General features: G+C 39.9%; 1 protein-coding gene across 4 annotated transcripts in view; it reads right to left on the reverse strand.

Moving 5' to 3' along the window:
- Positions 1-355: 355 nt before the first annotated feature.
- Positions 356-12,490, reverse strand: part of SFXN1 (sideroflexin 1) — a 52,398-nt gene continuing 40,263 nt past the window's right edge. For 3 of the 4 annotated variants that reach the window (XM_063642602.1, XM_055285200.2, XM_063642603.1), the window contains 4 exons: positions 12,281-12,330; positions 6,932-6,981; positions 6,481-6,528; positions 356-2,331 (listed from right to left, as the gene is read on the reverse strand). In XM_063642602.1, coding sequence (XP_063498672.1) covers positions 2,235-2,331; positions 6,481-6,528; positions 6,932-6,981; positions 12,281-12,330 — 245 coding nt within the window. In that variant the 3' untranslated portion in view covers positions 356-2,234. The remainder of the gene's footprint in view (positions 2,332-6,480; positions 6,529-6,931; positions 6,982-12,280; positions 12,331-12,490) is intronic. The other variant, XM_063642604.1, reaches the window with a different exon arrangement.

Genomic DNA, 12,490 nt, shown 5'->3' on the forward strand with positions numbered 1-12,490 from the left:
ACTGGAGGTTAACATTCTGAAACGGAACTACAGATTACCTGGAAGGGGGAGGACTCTGAGAGGAGCGGGACACCTGGGGCAGGCAGCAGTGCCTTAGCTTCTTATGAAAAGAGCCCTTCAGCATCTCATGGAGATCTGCCCTGAATTTCAGGCTTTTACCACTTTATAAAGAGACGCGTCGAGGACAACAGAATCTGTCCAAGGCCAGAATGTCACGGGAAAACCGTTTTGCTTCCAATGGTTTAAGACAGAAAATCTAAATGAGAAGATTCTGGCGGCATCAAGGAAGGCTCCGAGTGGCCCAAAGCTTCAGATCTATTAATCCTTTCAGAGAAAAGAGAAACACAGACACAAGGCAGGCCATTTTTTCTTTATGAGGAAATTCAGTCTGGTCACATTGTCAGAAAAAAAATCTGCCAAAACTAAATAGTTTCTATATTTTTTTCACTTACAATCTCTGACTACAATGATCTACACTTCATGAAACGTCACCCCTCAGTATCCGTGGGTGCTTGGTTCCAGGACCGCCCTCCGATACCAATATCTGCAGATGCTCAAGTTCCTGATATAAAATGGCACAGTATTTGCATATAACCTAGGCACATCCTCCTGTATACTTGCTAAATCATCTCTAGATTGCTTATAACACCTAATACAATGTAAGCACTATGTAAATAGTTGTTATACTGTATTGGTTTTTAAATTTGTATTATTTTTCATTGTTATGTATATTTTTTAATCTTTTTTTTTTTTTTTTTTTTTTGAGACGGAGTCTCGCTCTGTCACCCAGGCTGGAGTGCAGTGGCGCGATCTCAGCTCACTGCAAGCTCTGCCTCCCGGGTTCACGCCATTCTCCTGCCTCAGCCTCTCCAAGTAGCTGGGACTACAGGCACCCGCCACCACGCCTGGCTAATTTTTTGTATTTTTAGTAGAGACGGGGTTTCACCGTGGTCTCGATCTCCTGACCTCGTGATCCGCCCGCCTCGGCCTCCCAAAGTGCTGGGATTACAAGCGTGAGCCACCGCGCCCGGCTATTTTTTATCTTTTTAAAAAATATTTTCCATCCAAACTTGGTTGAATTCACAGATGTAGAGCTCACGGATACAGAGGGCCGACTGTCTATGACGTTAAACATCTACAGACTTGAAACATAATCTGTTATATTAAATATATTATCTGTGAAATCACTACAGATGATGTAAACAGTGGTACATGGTTTCATTATTTTCAAATGAAGTGGAATGCAACATACAATATTCAAGTAAAATTCACTGTGACTGATTCATATACACATTATCGCTGTATCTTTGAAAGCCAAAGAGATCTATAAGGATGACAAGAAAAGACATGTAGGTAGCTGGAACTGTAGTCTCACTTCTTACCAAAAAACCAATGAACTGGATTCAGCCCACTCATACAGCATTGGTATTGAATATACTTCCAAAATTTGACATTTGTACATTTCAGTTATTTCATTATTTGATGTAAATAACTGAATATAAAGTCAATAACTGCAAGGTAAGATTATCATCTTTATAAGAACATGAAACAGTAAATTAAAAGTCAACCAAGGCAATCCACCCACAATCTGAATGTATATAATGACCCAGCGGGGAAGGCATGTTGCAGAGGTCTGTGACTGACTTTTGGAAGGGGTGTGAAGGAGCTTTTACCCTCCAAATACAAAAACTTCATCACCTTCATTGGGCCAGCACAGTCCCCAAACTAGAAGCAAACTGCTCTTAACATTTTGGGGTAAGTTTTTATAGATTAGCCCAGAGCTTTTGTATTTTCCCAGTTCACTGCTGAGATCTCCTTGATTTGCAATAGGAGTGAGATGAAAATTCAGTATTTTCAACAGATTTCTCTTTTCACGGATTGATAATCAATAGAACATTTACTGACCATATACTGAGCACCTATTCTATGTCTACCAGTGCTTTTTTTAAAACTCGGGGTGAGGGCTGGTATATTGTCTTTGAAAAACAATGACTATAAAAGCTACAAGAAGGGTATTTCTATAAATCATAACATGATTCCATGTAAGGAAGTATCAGGCACTTGGCCCACGCCAGGTGCTCTGTTAAAGTAGCAGCTTTATTCTAAAAGGCTAATGTGGATCTTTAAAAGGTTTCTGTAACTGGGAGAACCCAGGGTGAACAGGATTTTTCTCACCAGCAAGGCTACACCAGCTTTGCAGTGGCAGAATGAGCTGCAGAGGTCTCCTCCCTGCTTTACAGTCCCTTATTAAAGTACACACGTCGCAATTCAGGGTGGCTCTCTTGGATCTTAGCTTGCAACTCGGCCTCCAAGCTTGTCACAGACATGGAACTGGGATAAGGGAGAAATGACAGGGTTATTACACAGACAGAGGTGAGAATCAGGACCTAGAAAGAGCAGGGAGAAGGCACAGGTGTGGAGATCCCAGGACTGGTACAGTGGGTCTTGTTGGAGAAATGCTTCATGCAGCTAGAAAACGAGATCATGTTCCTTTCAGAAAAATGTCACTCATAATGAAAGAAATGCATTGGAGAATCCAACACCCAACTTTTCCCTCTCATATTATTAAAAGGTGAAATCTCTTATTGCTGGCAAGAGTGTATGGTGATGACACTCTCAGACCCTGCTGGTGTTGGAAAAACCATTTGTGGCAATGCCACTTCCTAAGAAAAACATATCAATCATTGCAATGTTCACCATTGATAAAAAAAGAGATATGCAGTCAGTGAAATAACACTGATAATTTGCCTACATTAATGTGCTTTCGTTTACTGTATATAATACATGCTTATTAAAAAAATTTCAGAAAATACTAAAATGTACAAAAAAACCCCCCAAAACATTCATAATCCCACTGAGAGATAACCACTGTTAGTCTTTAAGTGATTAAAAATGTATTTGAAGGTATTATGGGTGTATATATATTAAAGCTTCTTCTTTAAGAGAAACTGACACTCATTAAAGTATAAAGAAAAATTGTCCAGAATACCTACCAGAAAAACTGCTAATATTTTGATATGTAATTAGTTTAAAAAAAATATCTGAGGCTGGGTGCAGTGGCTCACACCTGTAATCTCAGAGCTTTGTGAGGCTGAAGCAGGAGGATTTCTTGAGGCCAGGAGTTTGAGACCAGCCTGGGCAACCTAGTGAGACCCAAATTTTTCTATCTATAAAAATAAAAAATAAGACAGGTGTGTTGGTGTATGCCTGTGGCCCCAGCTACTTAGGATGCTGAGGCATGAGGATTGCTTGAGCCCAGAAGTTCAAGGCTGTAGTGAGCTATGACTGTGCCACTGCACTCCAGCCTGGGCAAGAGAGTGAGACCCTATCTCTAAAAAGCAATCAAAAAATTGATTAATATAGTTGACGTGTGATAGACTGTAAGGTTAAAAGTCAGGATATAAGTTTATATTTAAAATATGCAAAACAAATATTAAAAATTACGAATACAGAAAAAAGGTAGGAAAAAAAATCCCACGATGGCTATTGTTTGTGTAATGGGCCTTTGAGTAATTTTAAATGATGATGATGACACTGATGATGGTAATGATAATGGCTATGACTTATTGCTCATTTGCTGGGCCAGACATTATGCATTTTAATCCTTATGAAAACTCTAGAAGTCCAGTATTATAATTGCACAGATAAGGAAACCTGAGGTGCAACTGGGATGTTGAAGGCAGATCTTTCTTGATCCCAAAGCCCTGTTACGCCACCTCTTGGTCTTTCTGTTTTGCCATTGATCCCTAAGTAGCTGTAATTACTATGAATGTATGTTAAAGGCCCAAGTCTGATCTTGGAATTAAAGTTATTCAAACCTTGGTGGATGATGGGGAGTATTCTCTTTTTTATCTTCCAGGAGAGTTTGTTTAAAATTGGAATAATCTGTTTCTTGACAGTTGGGAGAAACTTACCTGTAAAACTACCTGTTTCTTGTGTTTTCTTTGTAGGAGGAAGATTAAATGCTGCTTCAGCTTCCTTAATGACTATCTGGCCTATTCTGACTTTCTAATTTTTCAGCTTTGCTAATATTTTTTCCAGAAATTTGTCTATTTTGCCTGTTTTCAAATCTGTTGGTATAATGTTGATATTATTTTTAATCACTGCTGAATCTACAGTTATACCTCTTTTTCATTCATATTATTTGTGCTTTTCTCTTTCTTTGTGTTTTGATTAATCTCACCAGACAACTGTCTATTTTGTTTCTATTTTCAAAGAACCAAGTTTTCACTTTGTTGATCCTCTACTCTGTTATTTATTTTATTGATTTCTGATCTTAATCTCCTTCCTTCCTTCTTTTCTGATGTTTATTCTTTTGTGCTTTTTTTTTTTAAGTTGGGACTTTTAGTGCATTGATTTTCACCTATTCTTCACAATATAAACATTTAAAGCTATAAATATCTCTCAAAGCAACACATTTGCTACTTCTCAAAAATGTTAATAAAGAATGTTTTCATTATCACTTGTTCACATAGGAGACGGGAAACTGTGGTGCATTCATACAATGCACTATTATACAACAATAGCAATGAATGGACTATAGGTACATGCAATAATGTAGATGAATCTTAGTTCTGATACTGAATAAAAAGAACAAGTACTAGAAGACTATACATCTTATGACAGTGTGACACCCTTGTCTAAAAAGTTCCTAAGACAAAGATATATACACAAATATAAACTGCCAAGAGCATGAAATTCAGCATAGTGGTTAAATCTGCAGGGGAGGCAGGGACACAGGTTGGGAGGAGCCTATAAGATGTAACTTATTGGATATATATATATATATATATATTTTTTTTTTGAGACGGAATCTCGCCCTGTTGCCCAGGCTGGAATGTAGTAGCGTGATCTTGGCTCACCACAGCCTCTGCCTACTGGGTTCTAGCGCTTCTCCTGCCTCATTGGGCACTGAATTTGTGGATATTAATTATATTATTAGTATAAGTAAAATAAAAATAAGCAAAACAGGGGCATGCTGGGATCAGTGAGGATACTATGTTACGAGCCAAGGAAAAACTGAGGAGCCAGAGACCTCAAGAAGCCAAACATACAAACAACGTGTAAACAACAAAGCAGAGTGAGAAGCTATTTTAAAATACAGTGAAACCAAAGAGGATTGGTTTCCCAAATGTAAAACCACACGCTCTCTGAGGGCCTTGACCTAAGGACACTAGTAGTTACAGAAAGCTTTTCATTTCTACCCCTAGAGAATCATAAAAAGTAAATGTTGGACTATATTTTTTTTTCTCGCAGCACTCAAAGAAAATCAAGGCCAAAGTAGAAAGTTTCTCTACAGGTTTTCAAATCTAAAATCCTTTCAATCTGAAAATAATTACAGCGACATTTCTTAGGTGTTTCCTTGGTATCAGGCACACCCCTTGGCATTTTATGTGCTCAAAGTCTAAATTACTAAATCAAGGTCAGCTGCTGAACACCAGTGTTCATAAGCCACATACTACAGAAATGGACCTTCTCAGGTTGAGCCCCGAGACTCTGGGGTTTGTACAATTAAACAGGTATCATTATCCCACTGTAGAGATGAGGAAATTCATCTGAATCAGGCTCCCAGAGCAAGTTCTGAAGGTCCTGCCCTCTTCAAGGCGGGCTCCTCAGTAGGCCCCAAGGTGATGAAGGGCTCCCGTCCATGAGGCTTAAATTTCTATTCAAGAACAGCAGGGTCGGAGACACAGTGGGAGAGCAGATACAAGGTGGAGTTCAAGATCAGGTAGAGGGATCTGACAGCATTGTTCTAGAACAGAACACCTCATCCACAACCAACTCTGCAAGGCTAGGGGATTAAAGACCGTATGTTCGGGACCTACCGGCCCACAAAGGAGAGGGTATTACCAAGGCAAAGGGGCCTGGTAACACTTACAGAAAATGACAGACAACAAAATGCTGCTGCTTTGTGTGTTGGTGTCAGGTCAAGAGCAGGCTGGAGACCTGATGTAGAAAATGCCGATTTAATGCCAGTTAGTCCTGTTCTCACATCAAAAGCAGGATTCAAGGGCAGTTTGCGATGAAAGGCATGCACAAGAAAGCTTTTAAGGCAAAAAAGTAAGTGGGAAGAAGGGAAGCAAATATACCAACCACCTAAGCTAAGTGCATATAATTGCTGTCCCTGGAGGTGGAACTTGCATCCTATCATATCTGTATTACAGATGCATTTGCCAGTGGATTGGACCATATTTTAAATTTTCATAAAAGCAAACTTGCATCAGAGTTTATCTGATTCCTACAAAAGAATAAAGCATTTTCAAATTTAATGGAAGGGGGTAGAAAAGAGCTGGGTACATCTGAAATTAGACAGATGTGGGTTTGATTTCTGCCTCCATCCCTTCCTTTTAAGGGATCCTGGCTTCAGTATCTTTTGAGTCTCAACTTCCCTGCCAATGAAATGGAATAATGGCACCTGTGCCTTCAATTGGTTTTTAGGATTAAAACTCATGATTATTCTAAAGAATAACAAATACATACCTTTTCTGAGGAAACAGGGCACAACACAGGGGTGTAGCAAACACCAAACTTAAAAAAAATACAAAAAAAAGACCATTTTAAATGGTTAATTTTTCAGCCTATTTTTCTATTTTACTTTTATAACAATCCCTTCTTTCTTCAGAGCATTACGTTCTGTGTTGTCTAACAAAAATAAGTCCTGTTTGTGTAAGTTTTATTACCTAGGATTGCCAAAATAATGAAAAAGTCACAGAGATAACAATTTAAAAAAGAATCACATGAATAGCCCCCATGTTGTAGGTTTCTCTAAAGACAGTTTACTTCTATTTAATTATTTGGGGCCATGCATTCCAGACGTTCTGAGATGGCCTCATTTTCAAAATTTATATCCCATATTACCCAGTCACCTTTCATACGCTGTGTATTTATATTTTAAAAAGAAATTAATTATGTAAAAGTAATTTCTACTCACCAGAAGCCAACTAACCCAACTTGAATGGGTGCACTCATCCATGGGAACCTCTGTGTTGAGAAATAAATGACTTTGAATACTTTTTATACAGGGTCTTGGAGGCAATTTCTTCTGATTAACTGGAAGGAACCTCTCGCCACATTTCAAGATCCAGATAGAATGTGGTTAGTGAAATTTGGGGGAAACGCTGCAACAAGGGTGTCAGCCTAACTTCCTGTAGCCTTCTTTGATCTGTAAATCAGCACACACGCAAAGATCAAGTAGCTTCTATTTTTTCCCCCAGTCGCCCATTTAATCTGAGCACTGCTTGGGTATATAATGGAGGTGGAGAAGTAGCTGCCATTTAATTCTAATGAATCCCCTGGCTGGGGAGGTAGGATAGCCTGGGGCCAAGGTCTCAAGTCTCCACCTTTCTGGTTAGTTCCCGACTGTGGGGAACCACAGGCAGAGCCTAGCCTCTCCAAGCTTCCGTTTCCTTGTTATGGTACAAAATGAACATCATTAACAGCTTCCTAAAAGTGTGTGGATGAAGATATGCCAGATCACATTCATAAAGCACCTAGTATGTTGGCTGGAACATATCAGAAACCCAACAAATGCTTACCATCCCTCACCCTACTTTGCACCTCGTCTTTCTTGGTTTTAGTTGCTGTCAGTATGGTTAAAACTATTTCTGGCATAAAACATTCTTGCTAGTCACACTTTTTTTTTTTTAATGGAAATGAACAAGTTGGTTGGTCTTCTGGAGAATAAATGCTGTTAGATTTTTAGTTTTAAAAACGGAGTGGTACTTAAATACACAATATAAAGAGTGATGAGATATATGGTTATATAAATAAGGCCACAGAAATCACTGCAACCAAGGTGTGAGCTGGTTGTAATGAAATCAGCCAGCTTAGTGAGGAGTCAACACAAGCTGTTAGAAGACAACGTGCACGGGAGGCGTACCCTTGTCCCCAAAGAGACTACTCTGGAGAAAAGGTTCATCAGGAGGGTTGGCATAAGGGGGGAAAGGGATGCATTAGAGAGGAAGGGAGAAGCATCATCAAGGAAACTGGTCCTCACAGGTTACACAGAGGGGCCCCTCTCCTCAAAAGATAGAATGAAAAGGAAAACACTATCTTTGGCAACTGTCTCTGTTTGATGATGAAGGATTGTCATAAGGAGATGCTAAATACTCCCCAGCACTTCCTAGCCAGGTGACATCTGGGCCAGGACAGATTTGGTGATGGGAGAGTAAACATAGTACTTAGTGAGAGCCTGTGCATGGATGAACTTGACCCTGTGAGAGCAGCCTCCTCATTGTAAGTAGACTCTGGTCTGCAGCAAACTGGGCTAACCTGTTACCCAAAAGAGAGCAGCTGTGTGCCACCTTGGAGGTGGGCATGTGCAAACTACGTGCTGACTGTGGCTCATGCAGAGGGTTTTGATGGAAAGGCTCCTCACACAGACAAGGCTCCTAGACAATTTCAGTATCCTGCAAAACCCAACCTGATGCCATGTCTTCTTCCAGCTCCTACCCCAGCACCCCATCCTGCCTTATTCACCCCTACCTCACAACTAGAGTCTGATACTACATTAGTCAGCTGAGGATGTTTGGTGTTTCACTAGATATTCACAACATTTCTCAAGGTAGGAACATATCTTACCTAACAGGACTGTGCAAACAGAGGATGTTTAGATGAAAAGTCCAAACGAATTAAAGAGAGTAATTGTATGTTTAAAAGATATATAAATACATATATATGTGTGTGTGTGTATATATATATATATATATATACACATATATATATTCATATGTACATATATATAGTCAATGAAGTAAAAAGCTTAAAAGTTAGGCTGGGTATGGTGGCTCATGCCTGTAATCCCAACACTTTGGGAGGCTGAGGCAGGCGGATCACAAGGTCAAGAGATCGAGACCATCCTGGCTAACATGATGAAACCCCGTCTCTCTTAAAAATACAAAAATTAGCTAGGCATGGTGGTACATGCCTGTAGTTCCAGCTACTCGGGAGGCTGAGGCAGGAGAATCGCTTGAACCCGGGAGGCGGAGTTTGCAGTGAGCCGAGGTTGTGTCATTGCACTCCAGCCTGGTGACAGAGCAAGACTCGGTCTCAAAAAAAAAAAAAAAAGCAAAAATCTCCTCAAAAGTTAATGACTCTAAATTCTTTCTCCCCAGTGATCTTTTCCTAATAGCTTTATTGACATACAACTGCCCATATTTAATGTGTGTAAGTTCTGACATACATATGTGGCTGTGAAGCCATAAACACAATCAAAATAATGAAACTATTCACCACCCCGAATGTTTTTCTTGTTCCTTGTACCACTTTGCAGTTCCTCGCTCTTCCATAAACCCTGCATCCCATTATATGGCAACCTCTCATCTTTCTGTCACTAGATATTAGTTTGCATTCTCTAGGACTCGACATACAGTATCTGTTCTTTTGTGTAATTACTTTGAGACTCCTTCATGTTGTGTGTAGCATTAGTTTGTTACTTTTTATTGCTAAGTATTCCCTTGTATTCACAAGGTATTTATTTATCCATTTTCCTTTTATTGGCATTTGAGCTGTTTCTAGTTTTTGGCTATTACAAATAAAGCTGCTATGAACATTTGTCTTTTATGGACACGTGCTTCTATTTTTCCTAGGTAAAGATCTAGGAAGGAAATGGCTGGATCATAGGGCAGCATCTGTTTAACTTTGTAAGAAGCTGCCTCACTATTTTCTCACATGACTGTACCACATTAATTCTTACCAGCAGTGGGGAGGGTTTCAGTTCTTCCATTTCCTCACCAACACTTGCTCTGATCAATCTTTTTAGTTTTTGACATTCTAATAGGCGTTTAGTGGCAGCTCCTGTGGTTTTAATTTAGATTTCCCAACGACTAAAGATACTAAGCATTTTTTAGGTGCTTGAGAACTGTATGTACTTGGTAGAGTGTCTGTTCAAACCTTTTGCCCAGCTTAAGTGTTGAGGGTCCTTTATGTATTCTGGACACAAGTCCTTTATCACATACATGCCTTGTAAACAGTTTTTCCCATGCTGTTTCTTCTCTTTTCATTTTCCATATTGTTTTAAAGAACAGAATTTTAAAAATCCAATGAAGTCCAATTTATCAATTTTTCTTTTATGGACTGTGCTTTTTGTGTGCAGTCTAATAAGTCTTTGCCTAGCCCTAGTGTTCTATTGTATTTTCTTCTAGAAGTTTTATAGTTGTAGACTTTTACATTTAGATTCTATGAACCACTGAGAGCTAATTTTTACATATGGTGTAGTCAATTCCTTACACATTGCCTACAACCCAGCCAACCTAACCATCCACAAATCTCCAACAATTCACGCTCTGTGTACTTGCCGAGCTTCTGTAGAGCATGTGGCCCTCAGCCAGTCCTCATCAAAGAAGTCTCTGCTCACCTACACCAGTTGGGTAAGATACCTCCTATGCGCTCCCTCTGTGCCCCAAACTTTAAACACTGTGTATTTTAACAATGTGTCTTGCGCCTCTTCCCCATACCATGCTACATGCTCCCTGAGAGCAGGGGTCATATCCTCTTTCTGGGACTCTAGTTGTCTACCATATTGCTTGGCATAAACAAGCATTCAGCAAAGGGCTGCTGAAAAAAACATGAATGAACAAATAAATGTTACATTCCCATTCAATTAGCAGTCCTGAAAGCCTACTGAGTAGACACAGCAGTCTACTTTTATAAAAGGGAATATAAAAGAATTACAACTTAAGGAATAAGAACTAGCATAGGACCCAAACCATATCAATTTCACTCCCAATGAAAGTGCCATCAAGAATGACCCAAGTTTAAAGAGACAACAGGAACTATTCTTCAAGAAAACCGTTCACAGAAGCACCAGATTTTAGGCGGTGAACTTTTTGGTTTACTGCAAAAATTTCCGTGAGTCACCTGCCCACAGCTGACGCCTTTTTTCCAGCTCTCCACTTGGGGAGAGATAAGGCGTGGGGGGATGGATGAGTCATGCTGAATGCTCCCCAAACATCACTGTTTAAAAAAGCCCAGAATGTTCAATTAGTTTCATGTTTGCGGAGGAGTCTGGTCATTTCTAAGGTAAAAGCCCAGAGAAGTACCTCCTTGCAGAGGAGGCACACCTGGCCCTGGGGCAATGGGAACAAGCGGAAGGCCAACCAAGGTGAACACCACCGCATGGGCATCATGAGCTGCCAAGGAAGTGACCTCTTCAGCCTTTGCAGAAGAGGCATGGTGAAGCCCGCCTTCACAATAGAGTGTGAAAGTGTTTTGATTGTGGAAAAGTAGGGATTTTAATATAAGCTGCCTCTGTGTCTATTTTAGCAATGACTATACTATCATTTCTGTCCTATGGTCCTCTCTACATGGGTGAAATGCAACACTGACATATACCAGCAACCGTGAACTTGGGGAATGGTAGGTATGTATGGGTACCTTAATGGTATTTAGCCATTACTTTTTCAGAGCAGTATCTCTCATTGAGGTCTGAAGGAGTACAGCTACAACCAGGCCCCCTTGTAGCCAGTGAGGTGCCAGGACTGAGCCATGAGCTGTCCTGATCATCTCTCTGGACCTTCACAATGGGGTTCTGAAACCAGTGGGCCCTTCCATGTGGGGAGTGGGGCAGGTAGGGGGCTTCGGTGGGAAGAGTAGGCATGGTGGCACACTTCCAAATGATGATCAAAGGGTACAATATCAAGCAAAGCTAAAAAAACCACAACTTAAGATGAAAGTGGGGAGAACACAATAGTTAATCATCTTGTCATTGTGTAACAGCCTGGAACAATTCGGCAATGGTGGGCTAAGATGGGGCTAACTGCTTTTATCATTTGCCAGCTCCTTCGCATGAGAAAATGCCAGGGTACATCTACAGAAATTTCCATCTGTCACAGCAAGAAACTTATGCAACATGCCCAACTATGTCTTCTGTTCAGTGTTTGTCACTGAGAGGAACTGTGGTAACTGTTCCCAAACTGAGACCCCCTGAAGCTGCTACTCCAAATGATTTTTTCATTCCTGATAGGATGACTACTGACTTGTACACATGTCATTCTAAATTCACATCATCTCTTCATTTTTACCCAGCCAGGCATCCAACAGATGACTGTGTGTGTAACTGAGTTACAACCTCTCAATAGTAGCAGTCTTTATTTACAAAAAGCTTTTTTAAATATCTGAGATTAGAAATAAAATCTTCCTGGGAACATCTTTTTATTTACATAAGTGCCCAGGAAACTGGCCTTCAATTTCTTTACTGTTTAGGTAGGAAATAGTCTGTACAGTTTGAAATCTGAAAAGAAATAAAAAGGGTTGAGAAAATGACAAAAGAACCACAGCTTACCTTCAAAAAGGCTTTCTTTTCCAAAGTGTTCATAATGAATGGAGGGATGGCTGGAAATAAAGATAGATCCACTTAAATCTTTATTTAATGCCAATTTTCAGCTTACTTTTTTTTTTCAACCATTTGACAGAAAGCTTCTGTAACTTTTAGGCTATTTCCACTGTCACAGTAAAAACAGTTGGTAGCAATTCTTTGAATTATTACACTTGA

This window comes from Symphalangus syndactylus, chromosome 7, assembly GCF_028878055.3.
Source record: "Symphalangus syndactylus isolate Jambi chromosome 7, NHGRI_mSymSyn1-v2.1_pri, whole genome shotgun sequence".
Classification (NCBI taxonomy): Eukaryota; Metazoa; Chordata; class Mammalia; order Primates; family Hylobatidae; genus Symphalangus; species Symphalangus syndactylus.